General features: G+C 44.2%; 1 protein-coding gene across 1 annotated transcript; it reads left to right on the forward strand.

Annotated features, from left to right (window-relative positions):
- The first annotated feature begins 1655 nt into the window (after nt 1–1655).
- On the forward strand, nt 1656–10587 carry BRK1 (BRICK1 subunit of SCAR/WAVE actin nucleating complex). The gene is made up of 3 exons (XM_047780693.1): nt 1656–1821; nt 9589–9671; nt 9938–10587. The coding sequence occupies exons 1-3, from the start codon at nt 1704–1706 to the stop codon at nt 9962–9964; spliced, it is 228 nt and encodes a 75-aa protein (XP_047636649.1). The 5' UTR covers nt 1656–1703; the 3' UTR covers nt 9965–10587.
- Nucleotides 10588–10973: the final 386 nt, after the last annotated feature.

The following is a 10973-nucleotide window of genomic DNA, read 5'->3' on the forward strand; positions in this document are numbered from 1 at the left end:
ACAAAACAGTTTTTATTGTGCAGTTGAGTTTTTTTTAATGAAAGTCTGCAAAGCAAAATTATATGATTAAAAATTGTTAGACAATGGTTCATCATGCTGTACAGTAGAAAAAATGACAGAACTCTGTAAACCAGCTATAATGGAAAAAATACCATTATATAAAATAAAGACAGTTCCCATCGTGGCGCAGTGGTTAACGAATCCGACTAGGAACCATGAGGTTGCGGCTTCGGTTCTTGGCCTTGCTCAGTGGGTTAATGATCTGGTGTTGTTGTGAGCTGTGGTGTAGGTTGCAGACGACGCTCGGATCCCACGTTGCTGTGGCACTGGCGTAGGCTGGCAGCTACAGCTCGGATTCGACCGCTAGCCTCGTGAACCTCCATATGCCGTGGGAGCGACCCAAGAAATGGCAGAAAGACTAAATAAATAAAGACAAAATATTGTTTTAAATTGTTAAAAAAGAAAAAGAAAAAGGAATTCCCATCGTGGCGCATTAGAAACAAATCCGACTAGGAACCATGAAGTTTCGGGTTAGATCCCTGGCCTTGCTCACCGGGTCAAGGATCCATTGTTGCCGTGAGCTGTGGTGTAGGTTGCAGACACTGCTTTGATCTGGCATTGCTGTGGCATAGGCTGGCAGCTACAGGTCTGATTAGACCCCCTAGTCTGGAAACCTCCATATGCCAGGGGTGCAGGCTCCCCCACCAAAAAAAAGAAAAGAAAAAATTTTGTGTTTTGTTTTCTTCTTCACTTTAGCATGTGTGTTCTGTTGCCATAATTGACATTTAAATGACTGCATAATATTGCTCTAAGTGACTATACTGATATTTAGCCATTCCCCAACAGTTGAGATTTGTTTTTTTAAATGAATGATGCCTTTAAGAACATTGTGCTCAAAGTGTTTTCTCTTTTCCAATGAGCTCTTCTTTTTTGTCTTTTTTGGGCCGCATCCCAAGGCATGTGGACTTCCCAGGCTAGGGGTCTAATCAAAGCTGTAAGCTGCCAGCCTGGACCACAGCCATAAGATCAAAGACTCCGCAGCTCTATCTAACCCACTGAGCTAGGCCAGGGATGGAATCCACGTCATGGATACTAGTCATGTTCCTTACGGCTGAGCCACAACGGGAACTCCACCAATGACTTTATTAAATTACCTTCTGAATAGATCTTGCCAGCTTACAGTATGACCAGCTATTTACTAATTTTCCCATTTCCCTTCAGCCAGCCTCTTCATCTCTAAGTATTAGAGTTTTAAAAAATAACCTTTTGTTCATTTGATAAATGCAAGGTGGGCATCATGTTGTGTTGTTAAAAGGCATTTTTGAAATGACTTGTGTTTTCTGTGGTTTAATTGGCATTGCCCAGCTTATTGCGGTCAGAGATCCTCAGTTTGGAGCACCTGAAGTTAGGGTTGATGCGGGCTCACGCGCCTCCTAACGACCAAAACTGCCAGTGACTGAGGGGGGGTGGGGGGGGCTCTGAGCGCGTGCGCACTCCATTCTCCAAGCCGGTTTTGCGGCCACCGTTTTCCGGGGTGTGGGAGAAGAGCGAAGACGCTGGCGGGGACTTGACAATGCGCAGGCGCATCACGAAGCCTGTGGATTTGTGGCCAACCGGGCATGGGCGTGGGCTGGCTGCGTCGGCGCACTGGAGGCCTGGAGGGTCGAGGCGCGTGCGCAGTCGCGCTTCCTTCAGCTGCAGCCATGGCAGGCCAAGAGGATCCCGTGCAGCGGGAGATTCACCAGGATTGGGCGAACCGGGAGTACATTGAAGTCATCACCAGCAGCATCAAGAAAATCGCAGACTTTCTCAACTCGTTTGGTCAGCGGGCGAGCAGGGGGAGGCAGGGAGGAGGGGGGCCCTCCTAGGGAGGGCGCTGAGAAGCTTTGACGCGGGTTCTGGGAGCCGTGGGCTCCTGCTGGTGTTTGCTTCCGCCTTCAGGCCGCACTTTCCCCCTCTCGCTCTGACCCCCGGCCTCCACTGATCATTCCCTGTGGGGTTATTCTGCCCCAGGCTGAGCTCATCGGCTTCATTGCCTTCCCCCCGCATCCAGTAACAAGTCCGTTCCTTTCCCGGACGTGTCAGGCAGCCCCATCCATCGCCTGAATCTTTCCTTCTCTTCAGGCGTCTCCCTTCTTTTGTGCTTCGTTTCAGTCGTCACTTGGTGCTCAGAGAGCGCTGTCCAGAAGCCCTTTAGCGTCGAGCCTGTTAGTCGCCCCTCCAGTCGGTCCTTTCCTGTCTCGGCGTGTGCTGTGCAGAGTGGTAGAGATGAGAGCGGAGGAGGGCCCACATCGCGTCCGGCCAGGGACATTCTGCATCGCTAGTATCTAGACCACAGTGGGTGTTGTCTGCTTCTAGCAAAATCTTTCCTCGGCATGCCCTGTCCGTGACAGTCTTAAAGTTCCTTCCGCGTTGTTTCCTATCCTTGTGCTACACCCTGCAGCAGAGACTCCTGACTCTTGTTCTCCGAGTGTTACTTTGAAAGAACCGGGCACTGGGTAAACTTATGTCATCACAAGGTGTGGGGACGACATCTAGTGATCTTTTTCCAGTTGTGCTTCTGGCCCACTAATTCAGCAACATTAAGCGATTAAGTAGGGGAAACTGATAAATTTAAAAAGACTTAAAAAAGGAATTATTTTCTTGCTAAGAGAAGTCCAAAGGAGTGTATAAAGGTGACAGCAAGAGTTTTGTCCAAAAGCATCAGCAAGACAAACTAGATCTGAGTACAAGGCTCTTTCTCAGTCTCTGTGGGGTAGACAGAATAAGAACCATTTCCTACAATTAAGTGATTTCTATTTTGAAGATGAAATAATGACAACTTCAGAGCAAAGCAGAACATTGTTTCTGATTTAATATATTTACATATAGGAATTCCCCTTGTTGCTCGGCAGTAACAAACCTGACTAGTATCCATGAGGACCTGTGTTTGATTCCTGGCCGCACTCAGTAATTTAAAGATCTGTGTTGCAGGAGCTGTAGTGTAGGGTGCAGAGGTGGCTGGGATTCTGCATTCCTCTGGCTGTGGTGTAGGCCAGCAGCTACAGCTCCGATTCAACCCCTAGCCTGGGAACTTCCATATGCCTTGGGTTTGGCCCTGAAAAGACAAATATATACATGGTCTTTTACATTTGTATGTAAATACACATTATTTATTTATAATAAGCTTATAAAATATATAAATATATATATTTGCATACAAATGTGTAGGACTATAACCTTTTTAAAAAATGTTTAAAATTCTTATGGCCATACCCATGGCATATGGAAATTTCCGGGCCAGGGATTGAATTCAAGCCACAGCTGCAGCAACAACAGATCTTTTAACCCAGTGCCCTGGGCTGGAGATTGAACCCACACCTCTGCAGTGACCAGAGCCACTACAGTCAGATTCTTAACCCACTGCACCACTGCAGGACCTCCAGAACTATAATCTTGATATGTTTTGGGATGGTGGAGTCCTCATTCAGGGACTGGGGGAAAGGTTGTATTAATGAGCAGTGAGAATAGTATAAATTATATGCCAGTGATACATATTCATACATATTACTTGCTGTAGAAGTTGTGATAGGAATGGTAGTTAAGAAATTATAGATCTCTGGGAGTTCCCATCATGGCTCAGTGGTAATGAACCTGACTAGTATCCATGAGGACTCTCACTGATCCCTGGCCTTGCTCAGTGGTTTAAGGATCTGGCGTTGCAATGAGCTGTGATGTAGGTCTTAGATGCAGCTCGGATCCCTTGTTGCTGTGGTATAGGCCGGCAGCTGAAGCTCTGATTCAGCCCTTAGCCTTCCATATGCCATGGGAGCAGCCTTAAAAATACAAAAAAAAAAAAAAAAGAAGGAAATTATAGATCCCTGGAAGTTCCTGTGTGGTGCAGCAGGTTAAAGAGGCACAAGCCACAACTGTGACACGGGCTGCAACTGTGGCATGTGTTCAGTCCTTGATCTGGGAACTTCCACATGCCGAGGGTGTGGCAAAAAAAAAAGCAGCAGCAGAAAAAGAAAAAATAGAAATTAGTATCCATGAGGATTCAGGTTCGCCCTTGCTGTGGGCTGTGGTGTAAGTCACAGACTCGGCTCTGATCCCAAGTTGCTGTGGCTGTGGTGTAGGCTGGCAGTTACAGGTCCATTTTGACCTGGAACTTCCATATGCCATGAGTACAGCCCTAAAAAGCAAAATAAATAAATAAATAAGTTCCTGGGCCAGGGATTAAACCTCAACAGTGACAACCTTAACCTGTTGAGCCATGGACCTCCCTGAAGTTTTTTCTGTGTTTTTTTTTTTTTTTTAGCGCTGCCATATGGAAGTTCCTAGGGGTCGAATCAAAGCTGCATCCACCAGCCTGTGCCACAGCCACAGCAACACGGGATTCGAGCTGTGTCTGCAACCTACACCACAGCTCATGGCAACGCTAGATCCTTAACCCACTGAGCCAGGGCTCAAACCTATGTTCTCATGGATGCTAGTTGGGTTTGTTAACCACTGAGCCATGATAGAACTTCCCCTGAAGTTATTTTTTAAAGTTCATTGTAAACTCTTTCAATGTTCTGATAATTGTCCCTCCTACTTTCTTAGAGAGCTAAACTATTATTGAGGATTCTTTACTCATAACATTCTGTCAGAGAAAAGGCCACATAGGAGCAAGCAAAATATTCCATGCTCAGGGAAGGATGGAGTGCTGACAGGATCGCAGTTTTGAGACTTTGTCCTTTTCTGTAGAGGCATGGAAAGCAGTTGGACAAATAACTGACATGGAGAGTTTTTTCTTTTAAAAGCAGAATTAAAAGACTTCATTTATCTGGTAGGAGTTAATATTGGATATGTAGAAAGAATATCCAAGCAAAGTATTAAGAATGTCAGTTCAGTAAATAAAGAACCTAAAAAAAAAACCCAGTTAAACTGGGACTGTTTTTCAAAATTTAAGTCGTCTAGCATCCCAGTCCCCCTAGTTTGCATGCAGATAATGTAATAACTTCATTTTTGAGCACTGAATCATGTTAATAAACATATAATAAACATATGTTTATCTCTGGCACAAAACTTCTTGATGTATCACTAAATTTACAGTGAGTGAGTCTTGGAACTAACTGAAAATTTTGAGTTTGAGCTTAGGCTTTGTGGAGGAGAAATGTCTCTTCCTGCTTTATAAGTAAGGAAATACCTGCTGTGAGATTTTGTATCTGTGTGAGTCACATTTTATTATTAGATAGAGAATGCTTTTCTTTTTTTGCAATTTCCAACAAGTTCTAGACCAACAAGCCTGGAAATAAACACACAGGAGTCTAATCTTCAGGAGCTGGAAGGAATGGTTTCCCTCAGTTTAGGCCAGTTTAGTGGCCTATCCTTTAAAGTGAGGATAATGGCCTAGCATTTGGAGTAATTAGTAGGTAGTTTGTGAAGATCTTAGGAAGAAGTAAATTTAGTCCTTTTAACGAAAAAAACATTAATTACAAATAAGAACAATTAGCAAAATTTAAAGTTAAAGCAATTTAACTTAGCAGTTCAGTATACCTGAGGCAAGTTCCTGAAGATTGACAGTATAACGAAACAAAGACCACGAGGCTGAGAAACTGGATAAATCACAAGGACAAACTTGAGTCTGTCGTCTTGGACTTGGATGACTCAGGATGAGTGAGTGGGATGTATTTTCCCATCCTAAGCCCTGAGTATGACTCAGTTCTGCTGTGTACCTGGGAGGCTTGTGTTGTGTTTATCATGTGATTTGGTGGTGCAAAGAGTTTGTTGGCCTTTATTTTGAGGGGGCATCTGTAGCACTTTAAACATACAATTCTCACCCTGACCACAGTCTTCGTAGGCCTTGTGCTTTGGAGAGGGAACTCTTTTTCCAGGTTATCGAAAGACTTTCTAAACAGCTTTTACTCTGTGATTCCAACTGGTGAGAATGGGGTTTTGATCCTTTTTTTTTTTTTTTTTTTGGTCATTTTGCCTTTTCTAGGGCCACTCCCGTGGCATATGGAGGTTCCCAGGCTAGGGGTCAGATCAGAGCTGTAGCCGCCAGCCTACGCCAGAGCCATAGCAACACAGGATCCAAGCCGCATCTGCAACCTATACCACAGCTCATGGCATTGCCGGATCCTTAACCCACTGAGCAAGGCCAGGGATCAAACTCGCAACCTCATGAATCCTAGTCAGATTCGTTAACCACTGAGCCACAATGGGAACTCCAAGTTTTGATCTCTTGATGGTTTTCCCTTTCAGTGCTAAAGACCTCCTGAACCTAAGGACACACAGATCATGATGCAGCCATGACATCCTGACATTAGGCCTATTCTGTATGTTGAATTGATGAAGATTTTAAAAATACATTATTACAGATGATAATTTTTTAGTTTTACAACTTTTTTTCTGACTCTAAAGCTAATTGATATGTGCAGAGAAATGTAACCAAAAAAAGAGAAGGTGGCTGTTTTTAAATCTCAGTTTTTATATTTAGCCAGCAAACACAGCATGCCTGTTGTGACTCCAGCTGTGTTGTCAGATGCTGTGAAAAAAGAATAAATAAGAATAAATGGACATAGCCACTCCTAAGAAGTTTAGAATTTTGTTGGAGAAATAAGACCTGCAAAAACTATTTAAGAGAAAGACAGTAGTAGGAGTTCCATTATGGCTCAGTGATTAACAAATCTGACTAGCATCCATGAGGACAAAGGTTCGATCCCTGTGCTCAGAGGGTTAAGGATCTGGCGTTGCAGACTCGGCTTGGATCCTGCATTGCTGTAGCTGTGGTGTAGGCCAGCAGCTACAGTTCTGATTTGACCCCTAGCCAGAGAACCTCCATATGCTGTGGGTGCAGCCCTAAAAAGCAAAAAAACAAAAACAAAACAACAACAACAAAAAAACTGGTGATTTTTATAGGCTAAGGTTCTGTTCTGTGCATTAAGAGTTCAGAGAGGTTGTCTGGTAACTGGCATTTATTAGCAGTGATGTATGAAAATGACTGGCATTTTCAGTTAGGTCTGGTGATATACATATCAATGCATTATGGTTTCAAATATGTCCAGCTGCCGAATGCTTTCCCAGTGTTTTACTTGAACCTGTGTTTAATGGGATCTGAAATATGACTGAAGTTTCTAGAGTTCAACATTTTAAATTTTCAAAAATGCTTATTCATGCAGGCCAGTTACATAGTGTTGTTCTTGGATTCTGATTCATCACCATATTGACAGAGTTAGAACGGAACAGCCATCCAAGAAAGAACGCTCCCTCTCACCACAACACCCCCTCATTTTGGCATGTTTCTTTTTTATGGGAAATGACAGGTTGTCAGTGATAATATTCATGCTCTTACTGAACAGCACATGCGATGTGCCTCCAAGCTCCTAAAAACCAGACTGATAGAAGTTAGATCCTATTGGGCAGTCCCAGTGGTGGCAATGTTCCCAGGAAAAGGAGGGTGCTAAGGTGCTCCTGCTCAAACTGGACCTGGGAATTAGAAGCAGCAGCGTTAGCAGATTAAACAAACAAACAAACAAAAAATTAAAAACAAGGGCAAGGAGTTCCTGTTGTGGCTTAGTAGGTTAAGAACCTGATTAATATCCATAAGGATTTGGGTTCGATCCCTGGTCTTGTCGAGTGGATTAAGGATCCAGTGTTGCCGTGAGCTGTGGTGTAGGTTGCAGGTGCAGCTCGGATTCCAAGTTGCTATGGCTGTGGTGTAGGCTGGTAGCTATAGCTCTGATTTGACCCTAACCTGGAAACTTCCATATGCTGCAGGTGTGGCCCTAAAAAGACAAAAACAAAAAAACAAACCAAGAGTGAACAATGTCCCAGAATAAGCAGATCTTTAGAGAAGGGGGAGAATTATATCCATCTGGCAAAGACCTCTCAGAGATCTAGTCTGAACTGAGCCTTAAAGGGGAATGGTTGGACAAACGAGATGAGTAAGATTTGGACTTGGATGAAATGAAAGTTGAGGCAAGATCAGGGTGCGGAAGATTTGTTAAAATGGGAGCCGAAGCACTTTGGCATAATATCCAGGAAGAGATGAAAAAGGATGTGAGCTAAGTGTTAGATCACGAAGTAGGAGTGTCAGGGAGAGGGATATTTTAAACTCAGAAGTGAGGATTATTATTATTATTATTATTATTATTATTATTATTATTATTATTATTTGGCCACCCCGCAGCATCTGGAGCTCCTGGGCCAGGGATCGGATCCGAACCTCAGCCTCGAACTAAGCTGCTGCTGTGGCAATGCCAAATCCTTAACCCACTTTGCTGAGCCAGGGATCGAACTGGAATCCCAGAGCTCCCAAGATGCTGCTGATCTGGTTTTGCCACACCGGGAGCTCCAGAAGTGCGGATTATTGAGAGGTGACTGAACAACAGTGTTGTAGGAGGGTGTGAATAATCAGCATGCCTGGAAACCTTTTTCTCCCAGATGTTGAGAACAGTTGGAGGAAGATTAGTCAGGTGATTTCTGTTAGAGTAGTTTGCAGAAGAAAAAGTATTTTAGGGGACATCTAGATTTCCTTTTGGGTGAGGTGGTAAAAGAGGTTGGAAAAGGTAGAGGAAGAGAAGGAATTTTTTGCAGATGGAAGGTGAGCTGCACAGGGTGTTCGATGTTCTCCAAGTTTCCTCTGCTTCTTAAAGGGCTATGCAGGTACTGATGAAACATCAGGTGCCCTCCTGGAAAAGCCGTCATGATGCAGCTTCCATGAGCTCAGAAACACCACATGTTCCCTCTTCCTCAGGGTCTGCTGCTTCCTTGGCCTCTGCTTTTCTTCCCTATTGAAATTATTTTCCTCTTATCATTTCCCCTTTCTTGAAGCTCTTGGTTTGCCTATTACCAAATGGCCATCTCTACAGCCTTGGCGTATTAGTTTTCTATTTTCTGTTGCTGCCATAACAAATTATCACAAATGTAGTGGCTTAAACCACATAAACATATTATCTTACAGTTGTGTAGATTAGAACCCAACCCTGGTATCAGCAGGGCTGCCTTCCTTCCTGGAGGCTCTAGGAAAGGAGCTGTTTCCTTGCTTTTAGGTCATTGGCAGAATTCAGTTTCCTGCAGCTGCAGGACTGAGATCCGTGTTTCCTTGCTGTCTGTCAGCTAAGGGCCATGCTCAGATTCAAAGGTCACTTGTATTCCTTGGTTCATGGCCACTTCTCTCCATCATCAAAGCCAACAATGGCAGGTTGAGTTTCTCTCACACTTCGAATCTCTTCTCATTCTTCTGCTTTACTTCAGCCTTTTCTGTCTACCTTTGTGCTTGTGATTAGATGGGGGCCATCTGGATAATCCAGGACTTCAAGATCCTTAACCTCAATCATATTTGCAAAGTCCCTTTGCTTTTACAAGCCCTGGGGGTTAGGGAGTGGACTTCTTGCTGTGGGGGGAAGCGTTATTCTCCGCCTACTGCATAGCAAGTTAAACAGATCCTCTCTAAGCAGCTGTACTCCTAAGATACTTCTCACCTTATCCTCCCACTCCTGTACTTTGCCCACTCACTCCCATTTGTGCTCTGCATGATACATCATTCCTCCTCTTCATCTTAGGGGCTGTGTGTGTCTGTCTCTGGAATAACATTAATCCTGAACGCCAGTCTTCTTTTACCAGATATGTCTTGTCGTTCAAGACTCGCAACACTAAACGAGAAATTGACAGCTCTTGAACGGAGAATAGAGTACATTGAAGCAAGGGTGAGTATGATGGGCGAAGGTCTTCCTCTTGAGACAGGAGTGGCTGTGCAGGAGGGCGTGCATATTTCCACTTGTTGCTGAAAAAAGTTGGAAGCAGAAACAGGTTTAGAGAAGTTAAGTACCTTGCTTGGGTTTAAGCCAGCTTTCTGGGACTCAGAAGCTGTCGTCTTTTCTACCACTTCCAACTAGCTAGGGTATAAAATAAGATTTTTTTAGACCCCTCTAACCCTTTTGAATTTGTCTAATTGTCAGTTTTCCTTTGACAGGTGACAAAAGGTGAGACTCTCACCTAGAACTGTGCCATGCTGCTGCTGGGAAGTTGCTTTTACAGAACATGGGCCCACGTGGGAAAGGCCCCAGCAGCCTTCAGCTCCTTCCTCTCTCCTTAAAGAACAACAGGGCTTATTCTTGTTTTTCTTTTTTTTTTTCAAAAATGTGGCCTTTGGGCTCTGTGATGTACACCCAGGAATGTGATGAGGCAGGTGGGGAGGAATCCAGGGAAACTCTTGGAAACAACATTAAGCATTTTACCTTTTCAGTAACACTTTGTAGAACTCCTTGTCAACAAATTTGAGGCTCTAAGAGCCAAAAGCCTGGGACTCTGTCAAGGTCCTCCCCATCTCTCTCTCTCTCTCTCAGCCTTTCCTTACAGCTCTCATTGCCTCTGCACTGATCCTGTACACAGTCTTTGTCTCCTCCCCACCTTTGGTCGGGGTGGGAAGCAGTCCTGGCCAAGACATTCCTACCCTGGCGAGGTGGCCGCCAGAGAATGTTGTTGCCAACCCACCAGTTTCTTGTCCATTTGGGGAGGCCAAGGCCTCCCACTTGGCTTGAAAAGGGACATTTTCAGAATTTTCTTTCTGTCACTTGGGGTGTCTTTGCCTCTCATATTTCCCTAATAAACTCCTCAACTTTATCTGACTGCTGTGATTGTGGTGGGGAGAGGAGCTAGAGATGGGGCTCACCTCGTCCACAGAAATCTGATGTGTGGGATTCTTACTCCACTGTAAAACTTCTGGATGTAGCTATTTGATCAAAGCCTAGGTGGCTTGCCAGCTGGAGCCCCCTTATTTGGACTTCGGAGCTGACTAATTTGTTTGGTCATTCATCAGACGTTTGCCAAGTACTTACTATGTAGGCACTTTAAATTCCAATAAAAGATACAGTGTTGAATCAGGCATGATGCTTACAGTCTATTGAAATAACAGCATCCACACGGTTTAATTGCAATCCAGGGTAGACTGTTAGTTTTAAAAGGTACAAGATATGGAGTTCCCATTTGGCACAGTGGAAATGAATCTG

The sequence above is a fragment of the Phacochoerus africanus genome, chromosome 1, assembly GCF_016906955.1.
Source record: "Phacochoerus africanus isolate WHEZ1 chromosome 1, ROS_Pafr_v1, whole genome shotgun sequence".
NCBI classification, from domain to species: Eukaryota; Metazoa; Chordata; class Mammalia; order Artiodactyla; family Suidae; genus Phacochoerus; species Phacochoerus africanus.